Here is a 23,547-nt window from a genome sequence, read left to right as displayed (position 1 = left end):
TTATATGAATATACCAAAACTCATATCCATATGTCAAAAATACAGTACAATTTTAGTATGTAAAGTTTATGTCATTTTAAAATATTAACAATGTTTAAAGTTGTGGTGAAATATACATAATAAATTTTTTTAAATAAAGTCAGATGAGAAGCAGCATTAATTCTATCTGTGGTCTTAATCCCCATTTGCCACATAACCAAACACGTTCTCAAAATCCAGGGATTAGGATATCATTATCTTTGGAGGGTCATTGTTCCATGTACAACTCAGTAAATAGTAGCTATCTAATCACTTCTTACTTGAAAATTTTTTTCCAGACTATCATTACATGGCACAACATTGTTGCCTATTTCCTTCCCACACAACCATGTCCTACCCAGCCAAAAAATATTGGAGTTCCACAGGCTCAATCCTAGATCCTCTCCTGTTTTTGCTTGATACTCTCTTCCTAGATAAGCGCATTCACTTTCATTGCTTGAATTACCATGTATTTGTAGATGACTCATGGATTTATATCTCTCGACCAGACTTCAGTTTCCAGACCTGTGTACCCAACTGTCTCTTATTTTATACCTCAGTTTCAGCATATTCAAAACCAAGCTCATGATCCTTTTCCCCTGACTCTCCTTTAGAAAATCTCCCACAGCTCGTTCCTCTTGCACTTCTCTTCCTCAGTGAATGACACTACCATCCATCCATTAACACAAGCCAAGAACCTGTCTGTCTTGACACCTTCCTTGCCTTCTATATTTAGTCCATTACCAAGTCCTATGGATTTAGCCCAGTGGCTCTTGAGTCTGTTTCTCTCCTTCTCTGTGACAACCATTCTGGTTCAAGCTACCATCATCTTTCCCTGGTCTAATGTGATAACCTCCTAGTATATCAATGTCCATAATACCCCCCTACAAAACAGTCTGAATACCTTCAGTGTAATGTTTTCATGATAGATATAAATGACAGTAAAGACAGATATTGCCTCTGTTCACCTAATCTGGGTATTAACAGATACTAGACAGAAGATATGAAAGAAAATGGTGAATTTATCTTTCTGAAGAAAGATAACTGAGAGATGTCTTAGAATCCGAGGTCAGGCCTGGCCCTGGGTATGGTGAAGTAGGGAACTCATTTAAAAGACCCTGAGGTAGTTCTCTATATTGCTTTCTCAGTGTGACCCTGGAACTTGGGTCTACTAATTAAGAATCTTCCCTGGATTTGCTTGGATGGGCACTACTAAGGTTTGCCTTTACATTCCTCTTAATGTGTATCTGTTACTACCCCTTATCTAAACTACACATTCTTTAAATATTTTTATTTTTGCTTGTCTGCTGTGTATCATCATGTTTTGTTTTATTCTTTCAAGTCTCTTATTTTTAAATTCTGGGGATTATAGACAGCTTATATTCCTCTGTGTACTGTCTATAAATATTTTAAATTATTACATTAAAAGCCCAAATATGTTAAAAAAAATTCTGGCATCTTTTCCCTACCACCTTGTTTTACATACTCTTTCATTAGTGAACTGTTGAATCATTTAAGACATTTTTTATTATGAGAATGCCATCCACAGGGGATAAATGAGGGGATTTTTTTTTTTCTTTTTTTCTTTTTTTTAGGCAAGTACAGCATGAAGGATTGATTAAGCAATAAAGTAGGTACAGCTGGAGGTTATTTTACATAATTTCTTTTTTTTTCTTTTTTAATGAAGTATAGTCAGTTTGCAATGTGTCAGTTTCTGGGGTACAGCATGTTTCAGTCATACATATACATACATATATTCTTTTTCATGTTCTCTTTTATTATAGGTTATAGAAGATATTGAGTATAGTTCCCTGTGCTGTACAGTATATATAGATATATTTTATCTATCCCATATATAGTCATTAGCATCTGTAAATCTTGAACTCTCAGTTTATTCCTTCCCTTCCCCCCTTGTAACCGTAAGTTTGTTTTCTATATCTGAGTCTGTTTGTTTTTTTGTAAATAAGTTCATTTGTGTCTTTTTTTTTTGATTCCACATATGCATGATATCATATGGTATTTTTCTTTTTCTAGCTTACTTCACTTAGCATGACAGTCTCCAGTTACATCCATGTTGCAACAAATGGCTTTTTTTTTTAATGGTTGAATGGTATTCAATTGTATATATATGTATACAGCACAGGGAATATAACTAATATTTTATAATGACTTTAAGTGGAGTGTAATCTATTAAAAATATGTCTATGTACATTACAACTTCTTTATCCAGTCATCTGCTGATTGACATTTTACATACTTCCTTGATTTCATTTTTCTATAGGCATGGCGAAAAAGTCAGTCTTAGCTCCAAGTGTGCAGAAATTGACCGAGAGATGATAAGTTCTCTTGGGGTTTCCAAATCTGTGCTAAATAATGTCATTTTCTGTCACCAAGAAGAGTCTAATTGGCCTTTAAGTGAAGGAAAGGCTTTGAAGCAAAAATTTGATGAAATTTTTTCAGCGACAAGGTTTGTAACCTTTAATTAGATTTCGTAGCCTATTAAGTTATTGAGCCGTGGTTGCAATTTGGATGCTTCTTTTATTACTTCTCATCCATGGCAACCAGTGGGCATGTTTCTTTTGGTTTTCCTTCTGTGCATCTTTATTTACCTGGTTGACAGTATGTATGTAACTTTTTTACTTACTGTTATGTCACAAGTATTTTCTAAGTTATTAAAAACTCTTTGTAAATGTAATCTTAATGATTGCATTATATTCTATTATTTGAATATATTGTAATTTACTTAGGCAGAAATTTGACTTTTATTTAATGTCTTCAAAGGTACATTAAAGCCTTGGAAACACTTCGGCAGGTACGTCAGACACAAGGTCAGAAAGTAAAGGAATGTCAAACAGAACTAAAATATCTGAAGCAGAATAAGGAAAAAGCTTGTGAGATTCGTGATCAGATTACTAGCAAGGAAGCCCAGTTAACATCTTCAAAGGAAATTGTCAAATCTTATGAGAATGAACTTGATTCACTGGAGGTAATTTGATTTCTTGTGTCCTAAAGAGAATGTTACCTTTTATTATGGTAGCTCTCACCCTAAAAGCACTTCTATTTTTCTGTGAATTTGAATGGTGTGTGTATTTCTTGAAGAAATTATCAGAGACTACATTATGTTATGGTTAATGTCTTAGGTCTGTATTAGATGGGTAGTCTTAAAGTAACTGAAAGACCTTGGATTTGACAGTAATCAAATTTGTAGCATCATATTAAATTAGTAATGTACATCACTTAAATGATGTACAGTTAATGACTCAACTTTACAGTTCTATATTCTTGAGATTTTTTTTTTAATTGGCAGGTCTTTCTAGGGATTTTTTAATAATTTGCGGGATGTTCTTGACATTTCACAAAATTTGTAATTGATACATAACATGTTCTTATGTTTGTTAATGAGTTAGCTTTTTTCTAAATTCTATGATTTGTAAGAAAGACCTTGAAACCCTTTCATTCACTTCACAAGCATTTATTTAGTGTTTCCTGTGTGCCAGGGTGTACTGGACGTGGGGCTACAGATACAAGGAGGACTACACCACCATCCTTGTCCCTTAAGGTGTTCTTAGTCTAAATAAGAGCGTTCTTAAAAATGGCTTTCCTAAAGTTTCAGAGAGTGAAAGATTTAAGAAAAAAAATTTTAATTAATGACTTGTTTTTTAAAACTTACCTATAAATACTGGTATAGATCTTTGAATTTTAATCTGGAAAAACTTTGGTTTTCTTTCCCAGTGCCCATTGACATGAATGCATCTTTTAGTGAATATTTACTGTGCCAAGTGCTCTTGGGGATAGGGAAGCCAGAGGCTTAGACTTGTTTTTAAAGAACTTATAATCTAGTTGGAGAAACAAGGAATATCTCTTAAAAGATAGTTAGGATTACAAAGAAGTAAAGTAAAGAGCTGTGTGAATAATATAGTTTAGAGCATAGTTTCTTTAGGAGCTAAAAGATGGAGACTGTGGCACAAGTGAGAAAAGGAAAAATGGATTAATTGGACTTTATCAAAATAAAAACCTTTTGTTCTGCAAACAATACCATCAAGAAAGCAAAAAGACACCCCATAGAATGGGAGAAAATATTTGCAAGTCACAAATCTCATAAAGAACTTTTATCTGGAATATATAAAGAACCCTTATAACTCAATTTAAAAAAGGAAACAATTTGAAAATGGGCAAAGTATCCAAATAGATATTTCTCTAGGGAAGCTATGTATGTGTCCAATAAGCACATGAAAAGATGCTTGACATTATTATTCATCAGGAAAATGCAAATCAAAACCACAATGAGATATCACTTCACACCCACTAGAATGGGCTGTTAAGTCAAAAAGATAGATAATAAGTATTGATAAGGATGTGGAGAAATTGGGACCCTCATACATGCTGGTGGGAATGTTAAATGGGACAGCCATTTTGGAAAACAGTTCAGCAGTTCCTCAGAATGTTAAACATGGAGTTGCTATATGACCTAGCAATTTTACTAAATGTCTTATTCCCAATATCAATTAAAACATACATCTACACAAAAACTTCTATAGAAATGTTCATAGCAGCGTTATTTGTAATAGCCAAAAACTGGAAATAACTCAGATGTCCATTAACTAACTGATCAATAAAATGTGGCATATTTGTATATGGAATATAATTCAGCTATAAGGAATGAAGTTCTGATACATGGTACAATAGGCAAGAACCTCAAAAAGTGCTAAGTGAAAGAAGCCAACCATAAAAGACCACATATTGTATGATTCCATTAATTTGAAATGTCCAGAATAGGCAAATCTATAGAGACAGAAAATAGATTAGCAGTTGCCTAAGGTAGTGAGTAGAGAGAAATGAATAGTGACTGCTAAGGGGCACAGGGTTTCTTTTTTGGAAGTGAAAATATAAGATTAGATTATGGGGATGTTTTCACAACGCTGTGAAAATACTAAAAAATGTTGAAACAGGTGAAGTGTATGGTATGGAAAAAAAATACCAAAGTGACAGCCTTGAACAGAAATCTATCACAGGGCTTTCAATGAAAGAGTCAGAGCTGGGCTGGGCCGTAAAAAGTGGAGAAGAATCAAATTAACAGACTAGAAGGCATTTTATTTTGTATTTTAAAAGTAATACATGCTCACCATGAAATTATGGAAGAGTATTTAGTTGAAAAGTAAGAGATGCTCTTCCCACTTCTCACCCTAACTTCCTACATGTATCCTACCAGCAGTTTTTTTTTTGCAAAAATACAATATATATATGTGTATACAAATATACGCATGTATATATGTATTTATTCTCATGTACAAGCTTGTTAAAATAAGATTGTGTGAGGAAGAGCCTGGTTGAGTAAATCAGGATAGAAGAAGTGAAAGATAAGAATTGCAGTCAGATTATAAAGAACCTAATGGATTTAGAATGTAGTTCAGTAGACAAAAGAGTGACAAAGTATGTTCTATTTTAGAACAAGTTGTCATAACTGTGTTTAGTTACTGTGATAATCACCAAGGTATTGGAACACATTTTCTTAGAGGCAGCCTGGTTGTAAAGATGACAAGCACACAGAAGGTAGAAAAAGACAAGAGCTGTGAGAGCTCTGAGGAGGAAGAGAATTTTCTGTCTGAGATAGCCAGAGAGGATTTCATAGAACTGAATTTGGGGTGTGGTTTTGTTGACCTGAAATGGATAGGTAATTAGAGACACAAGGATAGTAAAAAGCAAGCTATTTTTGAATAATATCAAGGAAATCCTTATAGTTGAAATGGAGTATTTATATAGGAAATAATGTCAGAGCTAAGTGATAATACCTAGTGTTTATTGAGCAGTGCCAGGATTCTAACCAAGGCTGTAGCAAACATTGAGGTGTTTGTATAGTTCTCTATCTATATTTAATTTTGGCTAGTTCTCCAAGGGCTCAATCTTATTCTGTGTCTTCAGAGACTGGCCCAGTGTCCGGCACTTAGCAGTGGTTCAATAAATATTTATTAAGTGAATGATTTCCGAAGTCCTTTTTTAGCTCTAAGTTATGAGGATTCTTCCTTTCAGAGAACTCAATATAAATTTTGAGTCAAATCACCTTTCCAGCATCCATCCAGAGGACAGTGTCATTTCAGTAGGGTACTATAATTCATTCTTTTCCATTTTTACAGATTTCTTCCATGTTCAGGATCTCTCTCATAACTTACTTTATTCCCATACTACCACATCCTATCCTGAACTTAACGCACTTAGGCCTGTTTTCCTTTCTTGCCTTCAGTGGAAATTGCTTGAGAAATTTGTTTTCAAGTTCAAAAGCACCCTTTGGCCCTTATTTATTCTTCCATACATAAGTTCATAGTCCTTGTATAGATAGGCTAATTGTCTGATTCTTTTGTTTTATTTCACACTAACACTTACGCTTTAAACACGCCGCTATATTTTTTTGTTGTCTTTCTTCTTGTCTTAGCTCCTTTTAATAGGTTGTGTGCTCTGAGGATAGAGCCTGTGTTTTGCACTTTGGGATTCAATCCAAAACACAGATGTCAAAGAGGGAATCTCTAGGATCTGGCAACTGGCTGGATTTAAGGAATGAAGCAGCTGGAGATGTCACAAAAGATTCAAGCCAAGATAATGTTAATGCCCACTGAGACATAGTCAAAGCACTGATAAAAGCTCAGACATTTCTGACAAGGAGGGTACCATAACGGAGTTGTTATATTCATTGCTCTTAAGAATTAATCCAGTTCTCTTTGTTACAGCGCTCAAGATATTTTCTGAACACAGAATATTTTTTTTACGAGTAATGTGAATGGTCCCCTTCATTGAAGGCCACTGTGTGCCCAAGTCACTGATCAAAACACTTTAAATGTATTATGTAAGCCCTATAGTAACCCTGAGCTTTTATAGGCAAGAAAACTGAGGCACAGGTGTTCATAATGGAAGTTAAGGGTAAAGCCAGGACTTGAGCTGAGACCTCTCAGATTCCTAAGCCCATCCTTTTTCTTTTTTAAGTCAGATTTATTGATATATAATTTGCATATAGTAAAATCCATCCTTTTGAAAGTGTGTGGTTTGATGAGTTTGGCCGAATGCATACAGTAGCATTACTACTTTTTTTTTTTAAATGAATGTACTGGGGATTGAACCCAGGACTTTGAGCATGCTAAACATGCATTCTACACTGAGCTATTCCCTAAACCCCAGCATTACTACTACTATAATTAAGGTACACATTTCCACAACCTCAGAAAGTTCTCTCAAGTCAATTTGTAGTCAGTCCCCTATCTCCACTTGGTAATCACTGATTTGTTTTCTGTCATTATAGTTTTGCCTTTTCCACAACACCTCATAAATGGAATCATACATTACATAGCCTTTTGTGTCTGGCTTCTTAGCATAATGCTTTTTAATTTGCCTGTGTTGTTGCATGTATAGGTAGTTTGTTCCTTTTTATTGCTGAGGGTATTCTGTTGTATGGACACAGTAAAATTTGTTCATCCGTTCCATGGTTGATGGACACTGGTTTGTTAGGAGCTTTTAGCTATTATAAATAGAAGTGCTATCATTTTTTGTTTACAGATCTTTGTTTGGAGATGTTTTCATCTCTCTTGGGTAATATCCTAGGAATGGGATTACTAGGTTGTATGGTAAGTGTATGTTTAACCTTATGAGATGTCAGACTATTTTTCAAAGTGGCTGTACCATTTGGTAGTCCTACAACAATGTATGAGTGTAGTTGAGCTTCATTCTTGTCACTTAGTGTTGTCAGTCTTTTAGCCATTGTAGTAGATTATTTTCTCATTGTGGTTTTAATTTGCATTTTCCTATGTTAATGGATGTTGAGAATCTTTTTATATGTTTATTTGCCATCTGAATATCTTTGGTAAAGTGTCTATTCCAATCTTTTGCCTATTTTCAGTAGGTTTTGGGGTTTTTTTTTTGTCTTATTATTGAAGCTGTGGCAGTTATTTATGGAATATGGATACAAATCCTAGTCAGATATGTGTTTTGCAGATATTTTATTTTCTTTCCTACTTTCCAAAGGTCAGGAGTTTTTAATTTTGATTAAGTCTAGTTTATCAAATTTTGTTCTTAGTTTTTGCTTTTTGTTTTTCTTATCTAGGAAATATTTGCCTGACCCAAGGTCATAAAGATTTTCTTCTGTGTTTTCTTGAGGTTTTTATAGGTTGGATTTTTATGTTGAAGTATATGCCCCACTTTCAGGTTAATTTTTGAATATGGTGTGAGGTAAGGTTGAGGTTTACTTCTTTACATACAGACATCCAATCATTCCAGTGCCCACAGCCTACAGTCTTTTTTTCTTTTCTTTTCTTTCTTTTTTTTTTCTTTTTTTTTTAATTGAAGTATAGTCAGTTTATAGGGTTGCATCAATTTCTGGTGTACAGCATGATGTTTCAGTCATACATATACATACATGTATTCCTTTTCATGTTCTTCATTATAGGTTACTACAAGATATTAAATACAGTTCCACGTGCTATACAGTATAAGCTTGTTGTTTATCCCATATATAGTTGTTAGCATTTGTAAATCTCAAATTCCCAATTTATTCCTTCCCATCCCCATCCTACCCTGGTAACCAAGTCTGTTTCTGTTTTGTAAATAAGTTCATTTGTGTGTTTTTTTTTAGATTCCTCATATGAGTGATACGGTGTTTTTCTTTCTCTTTCTTGTTTACTTCACTTAAAATGATGATCTCCAGGTCCATCCATGTTGCTGCAAATGGCATTATTTTATTCTTTTTTATCACTGAGTAGTATTCCATTGTACAAATATAGTACAACTTCTTTATCCTGTTATCTGTTGATGGACTTTTAGGTTGTTTCCATGTCTTAGCTAATGTAAACAATGCTGCTATGAACACTGGGTGCATGTACCATTTGAATCAGAGTTTCTTCCAGATACATGCCCAGGTGTAGGATTGCTGAATCATGGTAAGTCTATTTTTAGTTTTTTAAGGGATCTCTGTACTGTTTTCCAAAATGGCTACACCAAACTACATTCCCACCAACACTTTAGGAGGGTTCCTTCTTCTCTACACCCTCTGTAGCGTTTATTGTTTGTGGACTTTTTAATGTTGGCCATTCTGACTGGTATAAGGTGATATATCATTGTAGTTTTGATTTGCATTTCTCTGATAATTAGTGATACTGAGCAATTTTTTTCATGTGCTTATTAGCCATTTGTATGTCTTCACTGGAAAATTGTTTGTTTAGCTCTTTTGCCCATTTTTGGATTAGGTTGTTTGTTTTTTGTTAAGTTGTATGAGCTTTTTTGCATATTTTGGAGCTTAAGCCCTTGTCATTCACATCATTTGCAAATACTTTTTCCCATTCCATAAGTTGTCTTTTTGTTTTGTTTATAGTTTCCTTTGCTGTGCAAAAGCTTTTAAGTTTAATTAGATCCCATTTGTTTATTTTTGCCTTTATTTCTGTTGCCTGGGTAGACTGCCCTAGGAGAACATTGCTAAGGTTTATGTCAAAGAATGTTTTACCTATGTTCTCTTGTAGGAGTTTTGTCTTGTCTAATGTTTAAGTCTAAGCCATTTTGAGTTTATTTTTGTGTATGGTGTGAGGGAGTGTTCTAACTTCATTGATTTACATGCGGCTGTCTAGCTTTCCCAACACCACTTGCTGAAGAGACTGTCTTTACTCCATTGTATGTTCTTGCCTCCTTTGTCAAAGATTAATTTACCAAAAATTTGCGGGTTTATTTCTGGGCTCTCTATTCTGTTTCATTGATCTATGTGCCTGTTTTTGCACCAATACCATGCTGTTTTGATTTCTGTAACTCTGAAGTATTGTCTGAAGTCTGGGAGGGTTATTTCTCCAGCTTCGTTCTTTTTCTTCAATATTGCTTTGACAATTCTCGGTCTTTTGTGATTCCATATAAATGTTAGGATTATTCGTTCTGTGAAAAATGTCCTTGGTAATTTGATAGGTATTTCATTAAACCACAGATTGCTTTCGGTAGTATGGCCATTTAAACAATAATAATTCTTTCAATCCAAGAGCATGGGATATCTTTCCATTTCTTTAAAATCATCTTCAATTTCCTTAGTCAGTGTTTTGTAGTTCTCCATGTGTAAGTATTTCACCTTGTTGGTCAGATTTACTCCGAAGTATTTTATTTTTTTGGATGCAATTTTAAAAGGGATTTTTTTTTTTTTACTTAACTTTTCTGATCTTTCATTGTTACTGTAAAGAAATACAACTGATTTCTGTATGTTAATCTTGTATCCTGCTACCTTGCCAAGTTCTTTTGTCAGCTGTAGTAGTTTTTGTGTGGAGCCTTTGGGATTTTCTATATATTGTATTATGTCATCTGCATGTAGTCATAATTTTACCTCTTCTCTTCCAATTTGGATCCGTTTTACATTTTTTTTCTTGTCTGGTGCTATGGCTAAGATTTCCAATGCTGTGTTGAATAGAATTGGTGAGAGTGGGCATCCTTGTCTTGTTCCAGATTTTAGCGATAAGCAGAGCCTACAGTCTTTATTGTTATACCACCCTGCCTCCCAATCTCATCTCCCATTTTTAAGTACATAGCTTTATGCAAGTCCTCTGAGTCTCCTACTTAGCCTGTATGGGTATGCTTCTCCTTATTGTGCTTTGTAGATACTGCATTTTTTACACATTGAAGGTTTGTGCCACAGCAACCCTACATTAAAGCAGGTCTATTGGTGCCTTTTTTTCAGTCGCATTTGCTCACTTTGTTTTTCTGTGTTATGTTGAGGTAAGTGTTGCAATATTTCAGTCTTTATCATTATTATATTTATTGTGGTGATCTATGATCAGTGATCTTTGATATTACTATTGAAATTTTTGGGGGGTAGAGCAGTCAGAATCCTCATATAAAACAGTGACTTTAATTGATAAATGTTGTGTGTGTTCTGACTGCTCTACTGACCAGCCATTTCCCCCATCTTTCTCTGTTTCCTTGAGCCTTTCTACTCCCTGAGACACAACAATATTGAAATTAAACCAATTACTAATCCTACAGTGACCTCTAAGTCTTCAAGTGAAAGGAAGAGTCACACGTCTCTCACTTTAAATCAAAAGCTAAGAATGATTAGCTTAGTAAGGAAGGTATATGAAAAGCCAAGACAGGCTGAAAGCTAGGCCTCTTCTGCCGATTCATTAGCCAAGTTGTGAATGCAAAGCAAAGTTCTCAGAGGAAATTAAAAGTGCTACTCCAGTAAACATACAAATGATAAGAATGTGCAACAGGCTTAGTGTTGATGTGGAGAAGGTTTTAGTGGTCAGAAGATCAAAACAGCCACAACATCCCCTTAAGTCAAAGCCTAATCCAGAGCAAGGTCCTAACTCTCTTCAATTTTGTGAAGGCCAAGAGAGGTAAGGAAGCTGTAGAAGACAAGTTTGAAAATAGCAGAGGTTGATTCTTGAGATTTAAGGAAAGAAGCCATCTCTGTAACATAAAAGTGCAAGGTGAAGCAGGAAGTACTGATGTAGAAGCTAGAGCAAGTCATCCAGAAGATCTAGTTAAGATCATCAATGAAGGTGTCTACACTACCCAGCAGATTTTCAGTGGAGACAAAACAGCCTTTTATTGGAAGGAGATGGCATCTAGGACATTCATAGCTAGAAAGGAGAAGTTAATACCTGGCTTCAGAGTTTCCAAGGACAGGCTCACGGTTGTTGTTAGGGACTAATGCAGCTTGTGACTTTAAGTGGAAGCCAGTGCTCATTTACCATACCAGAAGTCCTAGGGCCCTTAAGAATTACGCTAAATCTACTGTGCCTGTGCTCCGTAAATGGAGCAACAAAGGCTGGATGACAGCACATCTGTTTACAACATGGTTTACTGAATATTTTAAACTCACTGTTGAGATCTATTGCTCAGTAAAAAAAAAAAAAAAAAGAATTTTTTTCCAAACTATTACTGCTTATTAACCATGAATCTGGTCACTCAAGAGCTATGATGGAAATGAACATGAGATTCACGTCGTTTTCATGCCTGCTAACACAACATCCATTCTACAGCCCATAGATCAAAGAGTCACTTTGACTTTCAATTTTTTTTGAAGAAACACATTTCATAAGGCTCTTGCTGCCATAAACGTGATCCCAATATGGATCTGGGTAAATTGAAAACCTTCTGGAAAGGATTCACCATTCTAGATGTCATTAAGAACATTCATGATTCAGGGGAAGAGGTCAAAAAGTGAACATTGTGGTTTTTTTAGATGTAATACTATTGCATACTTCTACAGTATTGTGTAAACTGTTTTCATATGCACTGTGAAGCCAAAAAAATTCATTTGACTTGTTTTATGGTGATACTCACTTTATTGTAGTGATCTGCAACTGAACCTGCTGAATCTCTGAGGTTTGCCTGTAGTGTCGTGATGATTAGAGAGAATGTACAGCAGCACTTAGTACAGTGTCTGCAGTGGAGGTATTTAGTCAGTGATAGCTGTGACTATTATTGTTGGTAAAATTACTTTTTCAGATCTCTCATTCAGCTAACATACTGAACACCTGTTACATGTCCTGGGGATGCATTAGTGAACAAAGTTAAAGTTTCTGTGGTGATTACATGCTACCCATTAGTATACAAATCACAAAATATGGTATTAGTATAATTTTATTAAATGACATTGAAGTTAAGGATGCATTTTGATGCAGCTATGAAGGCCTACAACTAATATCTGTAATAATGATGTTAGTTAAAAAATTACATTCTAAAAATGGCTTAGAAAAGGAATTGGTCAGCCTTGGAATCATAGAGGCAAACCCTGGAAGAGTATCCCAACATCATTCAAGGAGAGAATACTCTGAGCCAGGTCACTCATGTTCCTCATAAGGTAACCACCTGTCCCTGGAAGCAGGCCACTGAGATCGTTTGTCGCACTTCACTTGTTCTCAGTCCTCTGTGCTTGAGCAGACTTTGAATCAAAATATAGTTTTCCATGTAAATTTACCTACAGGCTCAGGATGCACTGGTGACACACCATGAGTTTCTAGTCCATGCAGTAGTTCTGTTTTCTTTTTTAATAAGCTTAATAGTTAACCTTTAAGGAGTAAGTTCTTAAAATGTGATACTTTTATCACATTTGTGATAATGTGATAATGTAGCTGTAAGTACCCAATGAATGAATGATTTTTATGGGAGGTGTTGAGGGCAAGGGATGGGCTTTGGAGTTGGTAATGGAGTTTAACTCCTGCTTTTCTTTACTAGCTGTGAGGAGTTGGACAACTTACTTAATGTCTCTGATCCTCAGTTTCTCTCTGCCCCCTTTATAGCATTGTTAGCATTAAATGAGATCACTTTTACTAAGTGCGTGGCCCTGGGACATCTTATTATCTTTAATTATTTACAGTGTAAACTATAGTGAATTTTATTAAGAACAGTGTTTATTTTCAGGATCGTCTAAAAGAAATTGAACAAAATCTCTCTAAAATCATGAGACTCGACAATGAAATTAAAGCCTTGGATAGCCGGAAGAGGCAGATGGAAAAAGATAATAGTGAATTGGAGCAGAAAATGGAAAAGGTTTGTGGTAGTAGAATTTTGTTCTCCTTCAGAATTTTGAGGTATAGTGTAATGAACCTCATTTGATTCTGTTTTGCCCTTCATATTTTGAAACAAACATACACATTTTGAAGTTTGTGTTACTTCCATGCTTACATTAAAAGGAAGGATACTGAATAAGCTTTGGTATTTTGTACCTCAGAGTGATACCTTGTATTTCCCGTTACTTATTAAACGTCTTCATTTTGGTTCTACATAGGTTTTTCAAGGGACTGATGAGCAACTAAATGACTTATATCACAATCATCAGAGAACAGTAAGGGAGAAAGAAAGGAGACTGATAGACTGTCAGCGTGAACTGGAAAAATTAAATAAAGAATCTAGGCTTCTCAATCAAGAAAAATCAGAACTACTTGTTGAACAGGGTAGGTCTTTTTCCCTATTATAGTATTACGCATTTTCTGCATACATAAATGATGAGTCTCCGTGGAATTACACTGAGTGAAGAAAAGTCAATCTCAAAAGATTATGTAGAGTGTGTTTCCATTTTATATAACATTTGGAAATGCCAAAATTTTAGAAATACAGAACTAGATTAGTGATTGCCAGGGATACCCAGTAGGAGGAGGGGCAGGAGAAAGGTTAGTGTGGTTATGGTTTTAAAAACAATAAGAGAGATTCTTGTGGTATTGGAACTGTTCAGTATCTCGACTGTCATGTTGTATATATGAACATACACAGTCGATAAAATTACATGAAACTTAATACAAACACACATGAGTAAAACTGGGGAAACCTGAATAAGATTGATGGATTATATCTCTGTCAATATCCTTGTGATATTATACTATTGTTTTGCAGATTACTAAAAGAAAACACTTTTTTTTCCTACTCAGAACAATTCTGATACCAGATTTTTCCACACTAAGCAATCCTCCAATTTTCAGTGGATATCAGCTGAGTGTCATATAATTTAATTCCTTTCTCACACTCACTGTCCAGACAGCACAGACCCCACAGGTTAGGAGCTCAGTCTCATGAGACTGCCTCCCACTGCACTTCAGATACCAATTCCACGTCCTAGGTTGTCTGGCACCTGTACTTCTGAAATACTATTATTATGTTTTTTTAAAGGTCGTCTACAGCTACAGGCCGATCGTCATCAAGAACATATTCGAGCTAGAGATTCATTGATTCAGTCTTTAGCAGCACAACTAGAATTGGATGGCTTTGAGCGTGGACCATTCAGTGAAAGACAGATAAAAAATTTTCACAAACTTGTGAGAGAGAGGCAAGAAAGGGAAGCAGAAACCGCCAGCCAACTGATAGTAAATATTGTTTACTTTTTTGTGTGTCAGATTCTCTAGTAGAATTGTTTTAAATTTAGGGTGGACCTTATTTTGTCATATTTTTGAATTAGTGTTAGAATAAAATTTGCTATGAACTAGGAAAAAAACCTTCATGGAAGCAAAGTTTTTAAAAGTTTGTAATGTTAAAAATACGAAGAAAATAGAGGCCTATTTTTTTTTTGTTTTTGGTTTTGTTTTTTGGGGGGGTAAATTTCCTTTTTAAAGCTAATCATATAGAACAAGTTTGCTCAGAGTTAATAATGATTATCTCTGGGAGATTGTTGTTACATTTTTTTCATACTTGGCTGTATTTTCCTCAGTGTGCATGTGTTACTTTTGCAGTGAAGAAACTTTCTTAATGAATTTTTTTTTAAATATTTTATTTATTTATTATTGTATTGCTTAATTATTTATTTTTTTATTTTGGCAGGGAAGGGAGGTAATTAGGTTTATTTATTTTTGAGGGAGGTACTGGGACTGAACCCAGGACATTGTGCATGCTAAGCATGCACTCTACCACTTGAGCCCTCTACCCTTCTTAAATAATTTTTTTAGTGAAAAAGATTGTTAATGCTCATTCTTCTCATATGTATTTAGAATGACTTTGCAGAAAAAGAGACACTGAAACAAAAACAGATAGATGAGATAAGAGATAAGAAAACTGGACTGGGAAGAATAATTGAGCTAAAATCAGAAATCCTAAGTAAGAAGCAGAATGAGCTGAAAAATGTGAAGTATGAATTACAGCAGTTGGAAGGATCTTCAGACAGGATTCTTGAACTGGACCAGGAGCTCACAAAAACTGTAAGATATTATTTGAGTAATGTAATTTTAAGGGGTAAGACATTTACAATCTTACATTCTAAAGTATTTTATCTGTTGCTTATCCTAAGATTATGACTTCTTAATTAAAATTCTTAATCACCTAACTCTTGTCCTGAAATTTGGTGGACTGAAAATTAGAATTACCTAAGGAAGCTTTTAAAAAGTACCTTTTCTTAGACCTTAGACCTTCCAAATAAAAATCTCTAAGAGTGGGGCATGGAAATGTGTGTTCAAAACAAAACTAGGTGATTCTTATGATACCTTGGTTAAGAGCCACTTATCTAAGTTAAAAAAAAAGTTTTTTTCCCTTTAGGTTCCACACATTAGGTTTTATATGATTATTACCATGTTATCACTTTTTCCATGGAGAAAGTTTCTTAGCCCACCTCTTCCTTTCATGAATTTCCAAAATTTCTTCCTTGTTTCTAATCTGTCCCTTGCCTTCACATCTTTACTACCAAAATAAGCATCCTAAAAGCTTGGCAAATCCCCCTTTCAGATCACATCTTGATAATTTAAATATTTCTTTTTGCTCCCAAACTTAACCATATAGCATACATTTTTGTCAGTTTATCACTTTATCACAGTATTACCCTGTTGTGATGGGGAGATACTGGTCAGGGACCACACCACACTATTCTTAGTTTCTATATGCCAGGCAGTGTAGTCAGTTACATAGGTACTTTATAAATGCTTAATTATTGACTGAAGAGTCACTAAACTGTACAGGTCAACGTATTTCTCTTAATTTTGCACTAATTCTCGTATTGCCCTCCTGTTTGACCCTTCCAGATTTATTTACTAATTCTCTACCATTATAACATAGTAAGGTAACTTTGTAAGATTTTTTTCTTAAAAATCTTATTCCCTTTGTTTTTTCTGTTGTTGTATAAAAGGATACAGTAATATTTTGACCATTCTGAGAACTAGCTGATTTCTAATACACTTTGTGATTATTTTAACACAACTATATAAACCTGTGCATTTGTTTGAATTATTGATAAGGAACGTGAGCTAAGCAAGGCTGAGAAAAACAGCAACATAGAAACTCTAAAAACAGAAGTAATAAGCCTTCAAAATGAGAAAGCAGACTTAGATAGGATCCTGCGTAAATTGGACCAGGAGATGGAGCAGTTAAACCATCATACAACAACACGCACCCAGATGGAGATGCTGACCAAAGACAAAGTATGACCTTTCTTTTTGTTCTAATTATACTTTCTGGTATTTAAAATAGCTTATTTTACATTTATAATTGTTACTCTGTGCAGTATCTAGTTGGTATTGTCTTTATATTTTGGAGATTAAGTGAGCTTAATACTCTAAAAATGGACTGTCAAGCTTAAAAACTATTTTCTAATTACAAAAAAAATGGAGAAGTATATATAAGCACATACATAGAAATTGCTATTAATTTTTATTGATTACTATACAGAAGTTTTAATTTTTTTCTCTTATGGCTTAGGAGGTCCACCCCCACTTTAAGACTTTAAGAAATCTTATATTTTCTTACATTTTTATAGTTCTATTTTTTAAGCCTAAAAGTTGAATCAATCTGAAATTTATTTTTGTTCTTTATGTAATGTGGAGATAATGAGCTTAATTTTTTAAAGATTTTTTTTCTCCTTTAGGCTGACAAAGATGAACATATCAGAAAAATAAAATCTAGGCACAGTGATGAATTAACTTCATTGTTAGGGTATTTTCCCAACAAAAAACAGCTCGAAGACTGGCTTCATAGTAAATCAAAAGAAATTAATCAGACCAGGGACAGACTTGCCAAACTGAAGTAAGTACTTACAACATTTGAAGATGTAGTAGAGCTCTTATTTCATAATTATTTTAAGATCATTTATTGTCATGAAATGGTATGTCTTATTCATTGACTTTGTCCTGTATTTTACAAATTAAGTAAAATGGTAACATGGTAATTTGGACCTCTTGTTCCTTGAAAGTTTGCAGAACTAAATTAAGATTAAAATTCTCCTTTATAAAAAGTGAGATCTGAAACTATCAAACTCCTAGAAGATAACATAGGGGGAAAGCTTCATTATATTGAAATTAGCAAAGATTTCTTGGGTTTGACACCAAAAGCACAGACAACAGAAGCAAAAATAGACAAATGGGACTACATCAAACTTAAAAATGTCTAAATAGCAAAGGAGATGATCATCAGAGGGAAAAGGCAATCCACAGAATGGGAGAAAATATTTGTAAACTATATATCTGATATTATCCAGAATAATAACTCCTACAACTCAATAATAAAAAAACAAATACCCAGATTAGAAAATGGGCAAAGGACTTGAATAGACTTTTCTCCACAGAAGATGTACAAATCGCCAACGAGCACATGGAAAGATGCTCAAAATCACTAATCATCAGGGAAATGCAAATCAGAACCACAGTGATATATCCCTTCACACCAGTTAGGATGACATTACTATCAAAAAAACAGAAAATAACAAGTGTTGGTGACGATATTGAGAAATTGGAACCCTATGAATTATTAGTGGGAACATAAAATGGTGCAGTTACTATAGAAAACCTGGAGGCTTTTCAAAAAGTTAAGAATTACTGGATGATCCAGCAATTCCACTTCTGAGTATACATTTAAATGCATTAAAAACATGATCTTGAAGAGGTATTTGCTAATCCTTGTTCATTGCAGCATTATTCATAGTAGCCAAGAGGTGAAAGTAAACAAGCATTCATGGATGAAGAAATAAAGGAAATTTGATATATGTATAATGGAATATTATTTATCTTTTAAAAAGGACATCTCATATGTTACGACTTGATGAACCTTGAGTTTATTACACTAAGTGAAATAAACTAGTCACAAAAGACAAATAGTGCATGGTCTACTTACGTGAAGTATCCAAAGTTGTCAAACTCTTAGGAAGTATATAGAATGGAGATTCAAAGCAGCCAGAAGCCAGGCGACTGGTGGGGGTGATGGAGGGAGAAGGGGAGTTGTTCAGTGGGTACAGAGTGTTGGTTTTGCACAATGAAAAAGTTTTAGAGCTCTATTGCACAACAGTGTGCATATAGTTAACACTACTGTACTGTACACTTAAAAATATTAAGAAAATATTAAGATGTTAAATTTTATGTTTTTCCCACAGTTTAAAAAAGTGATCAATTTTTTCAGAAACCACCTTGAGTGGTGCTTGGATAAGAGGGTCAGAAATTACACACACACACACACACACACACACACAGAAAAATTCCACACAGATCTTTGAGGAATATAATGGATTTGGACATGTTATATTGTGTTTCTTGTGAAAATGTCTGTTAGGGAATAGAATTTTGGAGTTTGAAGTTCAGAAGATTGGAAGTTGTTTCTTTGTAAGTGATAATTCGAGTCAAGTAGAGTCACTTGAAGGAGTTATACAAAGAGAAAAGAAAGAATTATAGTCAGACTGCTGGAAAACACTAACATTTAAACTGTTGGCAGGAAAAGGAAGAGGAGAAAGTGAAGAGCCAGACAGGAGTGGTGTCTGGGATGCTTTGAGAAAATAGTCTTCCAAGGAGGGGGTCAACAGTGTTTGGTGCTGCTAAGATAGTAATCTTGATGAGCAGTGCTCAGTGGCTAGGATGGCCTTCATCTGCATGCTATTTTTCTTCCAAATTTCACTGTGAGTCACAATGGGAATTATCAGGATGAGGCATGTGTGTACTTAGAGTTATCTGAAACTAATTTCTTAAAATAGTACCTATCCTAACCGTGCACAGTCTACTCCAATATATTCTACATATTTTTTAATTTTTAAAAAAATGCTGAATACAGTGTATTAAATTGATTACATTACTTGCTTAGTGCATCATAGCCTGTAAATTGAAAAACCTTGATCTGTGTGGCTGGCTAGGATGATATTTAAGAGTTAAAGTGGAGATAAATTGTACTTGCGAGCAAAGTCTTTGATGAATGAGAGGGAATGAATGATCAGGTTGTAAGTAGATGACTGCAACCAGGAGGGGAAGTTTTTACAGGAGGCAGCGGAAGAACAATTGTGAAAGGATCCAAATGGAATTAGGAGGGTGTTTCCCTTTTCTCTCCCTCCAGTAGATCCAGCAAGCATATTCTCCTTGCTGAGGCCCTTAATCCAAGATTAAGACAATGAACCCCCATAAAGCAGGCAGAGTTTTGTCTATACACGTTTTTCTGGGAGCAGGCCTATGACCAGGGTTGGCAGGTGAGTCAGTGTCCTAGGGTTCAGGCAGTAGTGAGCTATTGCCATGACTTCTTGATAAAAAGTACTTGGTCAGAGCAAACCTTTATAATATTTGTTGGCAGAATTTGTCTTGGACCTACCTACTCAAACTTTTCAAACTTATTTCCTATGTTTTAAAATTGTAATCCATATTTGGTCTTATTTTAGCAAGGAACTAGCTTCAGCTGAGCAAAATAAAAATCATATAAATAATGAGTTAAAAAGGAAGGAAGAGCAGTTATCCAACTATGAAGACAAGCTGTTTGATGTTTGTGGTAGCCAAGATTTTGAAAGTGATTTAGACAGGCTTAAAGAGGAAATTGAAAAATCCTCAAAACAACGAGGTAAGTTAATCTACTTTATATTATCAAGGCATTTTAACATTTTTGAATTTTCATTCACAAGTAACTACTAAGGATGGGAGATTTTAAAACTTGGTTCTGGAGCCAGGGGGCTTAAGTTTTAGTCCTGGTTCTACAGCATACTTGCTATGTCTTTGGGCAAATTGTTGAAGCCTTTGTATACTTCAGGTCATTACTTGAGGACAGAATTGCCTACCACATGTAGGGTGTTAGGGAGGAGTAAATCAGATTATAGTTGTAGAGCTCGTAGAATAGTTTCTGGCACATAATAAGCTCTAAAATTTTATTATACTTTTTTGTGTGTTACCAGAAAATAATTTATACAAATCTGAATGTATTGTGCCCTTTGGGAGAAGATATAAATATCAGAATTTTTATTTCTTCCATTATGTGTTTATAATGCAGGAATAATAATCATATATTTACAGAAAAGGCTGTAACCATATTGATAAAACTATCTTTTATATTCTTTTCACCGGGAATATATTTTCTTAAAAAGCCATGTTGGCTGGAGCCACGGCAGTTTACTCCCAATTCATTACTCAGCTTACGGATGAAAACCAGTCGTGTTGCCCTGTCTGTCAGAGGGTTTTCCAGACAGAAGCCGAATTACAAGAAGTCATCAGTGATTTGCAGTCTAAGCTGCGGCTTGCTCCAGATAAACTCAAGTCAACAGAATCAGAGCTAAAGAAAAAAGAAAAGCGGCGTGATGAAATGCTGGGACTTGTGCCCATGAGGTGAGAATGTGGATTTACTGTTACTGTGCATGTAGCTGTCCAATGCCTAGCATGTGGTAGATATCATTAAGCATGAGATGGATGAATAAAAGTTAAAGTCAGGATTCTAAGCCAGTATACCTATCTCATGTTTGTGTGATAACAAAAAATAATTACTTTGTTTTAAGGTAAGCTTGCTTTTTAAACTAATCACAAGGCAGATATAATCTGTGTGTGTATATTTTTCCTGAGACTTGACTTAAGGGCAGAAATTTTGACAGATTTATAACAGTTTACTTTTGTGTCACTTTCTGAACCCAGCAAAAGAAAGTACTGGAAAGCTCCCCCAAAGACAAATTTTAAACTATGCTTTTATATCTTTCCCACTTTCAAAAAGAATGAATCATAGATGGTTTCTATTGTTATTTTCCCTTGCTTGCATAAGAAATTCAGATGATGGTCTACATATAAATAAAATCAAGTCAGGAAGTATGTGATGCTTGCTTTGGTGTCTCCCAGAACATGGAGCACAGAGCTGGTCACAGAGACCAATAAGTTATGACCGTCAAGTTGCTGATGGTCTGTGTAAGGAGACAAGCTCTCAGAATCAGACATTTAGAAAGCTGGGTTTAATAAAGTACTTAATTATTTCAAACAAATGCATTAGTTAAAAAGAGAGAAGCCAGTGGACCACAGAATGACCATAGGATTTTGAGAACAAGGTAGAGAGGGAATGTAAAGCATAGGAAAGTTGGTTCAACTCAGTTACGATAAGGAAAGAGGACAGGGAAATTAGACCAGTGTGTGTGATGGGTAGGAGGGTATGACCTGTGCTGCAATAGAAATGTTTGCAACATTGTAAACTGACTATACTTGAATAAAAAAAGAATGCATTTTTAAAAATATATTTTTTTAATGTGTGGAGTTTGAGAACTTATTTATAGGGATTGATTCCCACAAGTTGGGAAGATAGAGCTACATTATATTCAGGTCTAGTTATAGCTCTTAGTACCTCAAAACAATGATTTACTATGATTTTTCATGGTTCTTTGGGATGATTTAGCTTAGCTAAGTCGTTCTCAATTGGGGTCTTTCATGCAGTTGTAGTCAGATGTTGGCTTCAGTCATTTCAAGGCTCTACTGGATGGAATGTTCAAGATGGTTTACGCACATGGCTGGTGGTGGTGCTGACTGTTGGCTAGGAGCTTAGCTGGGGCTATCAAACAGAACACCTTCACATGGCCTCCATATGTGTCTTGGGCTTTTGGCAGCATAGTGGCTGGATTACCAAAGGAAGTATCCTAAGAGCAAGTGTCTTAAGGCCTGGGCCCAGTTATTGGCAGTGTTACTTTTGCTGCTTTCTGCTGTTCCGAGTAGTCACAGAGCCTGCCAAGATTCAATGAGAGGACACAGCTCCACCTCTCTATGGGAAGAGTGTCAGAGTACTTGTGGCCAGCTTTATTCCACATAGTATCCCAGTATCTGGAGTGGCACTTGTGTATCATTTTGGTCACCACACATAAAGTAAGATAAGCTGAAGCTGGAAGAGCAAATGTATAGTCTGTCAGGTGATGATCAATACCATGGAGGGGCACATGAGGGGTGGTGGAAGGGGCGTTACTGATGGAGCTGGCATTTGAGTGGAGACTTGAGAGAAGTGAGGGAGGCAGCTGGGCAGCTGTCCAGGAGAAGAGCATTCCAGGCAGTGTAAAATCACTGAGGCATGTTTGACCCCCAGGCCAAAGGGGAAAGTGGTTGAAAATTAGGTCAGAGAAGTAGAAAGGAGCCAGATCCTGCTTATCCACTTTGAGGAAAATGTATTTTCATTTAAAACCCCCAACTCACCAACACTTAATATAAGACCATTTGTTGTGAATGAAATCTCAGATAGAAATGTAGCTATTTATCATTTTGCTTAATACTGACTCGGGTTCATTTTTTTGTAACACCTCATTAAAATAAAACTCAATCAATATATTTCCCCATTTCTCCCAAAGGTTTTTTTATTCAGTACTGTATCTGTGTTTGTCCCTTTTATGTAAAATCCCCTTGGCAAATGAATGCTGTCCCAAAACTGAGTTTCTGAATATTTTAAGAAAGCAAAGCAGAAAACCCTACTAGGTAGTAGTAGCCCATTCGCTCAGGATATAGATTTACTTTTTTTCTTAGAATAATTGTTTTAGCATCTTAGGTAATCATCAAAAAAGAAGGCATCAAAACTTGGATCACATCAATAAGGGTTTTTGTGTGTACATGTAAAAATGTTAAAATTGAATAGATGCCTGTAGTTCTTTACAAAGAAGTCCCAGTCAAGTGAATGCTTGACTGTCATTAGGCTTTCATAGCTTTGTCACTTTTTAGGTGCTGGGCATATAACTTAAGATCAACTTCTGGTCTATAATAATCAGGAAATAATGCAAGCATGGATTACTCATAATCTGCATACTTTTATATGTATTCAGGGAACTTTTTCATTTCTCTGGTATAAAAAATTAAAGGTCTTCTGTCACCACAGATCAGTTCAGGTTGGTATTTCTTGGTCATAGTATGGTAGGTTTTTTAAAAACCATTAATAGTATGC

At 35.1% G+C, this 23,547-nt stretch overlaps 1 protein-coding gene across 4 annotated transcripts in view; it reads left to right on the top strand.

Annotated features, from left to right (window-relative positions):
• RAD50 (RAD50 double strand break repair protein) overlaps nt 1–23,547 on the top strand; it is a 209,603-nt gene that overhangs the window by 152,108 nt on the left and 33,948 nt on the right. For all 4 annotated transcript variants that reach the window (XM_072957363.1, XM_072957365.1, XM_072957364.1 and 1 more), the window contains 10 exons: nt 2,300–2,485; nt 2,800–3,004; nt 13,387–13,515; nt 13,754–13,919; nt 14,629–14,822; nt 15,441–15,647; nt 16,674–16,856; nt 17,300–17,457; nt 20,057–20,232; nt 20,750–20,987. In XM_072957363.1, coding sequence (XP_072813464.1) covers nt 2,300–2,485; nt 2,800–3,004; nt 13,387–13,515; nt 13,754–13,919; nt 14,629–14,822; nt 15,441–15,647; nt 16,674–16,856; nt 17,300–17,457; nt 20,057–20,232; nt 20,750–20,987 — 1,842 coding nt within the window. The remainder of the gene's footprint in view (nt 1–2,299; nt 2,486–2,799; nt 3,005–13,386; nt 13,516–13,753; nt 13,920–14,628; nt 14,823–15,440; nt 15,648–16,673; nt 16,857–17,299; nt 17,458–20,056; nt 20,233–20,749; nt 20,988–23,547) is intronic.

The sequence above is a fragment of the Vicugna pacos genome, chromosome 3 (assembly GCF_048564905.1).
Source record: "Vicugna pacos chromosome 3, VicPac4, whole genome shotgun sequence".
NCBI classification, from domain to species: domain Eukaryota; kingdom Metazoa; phylum Chordata; class Mammalia; order Artiodactyla; family Camelidae; genus Vicugna; species Vicugna pacos.
This window is presented reverse-complemented; position numbering and strand designations above follow the sequence as displayed.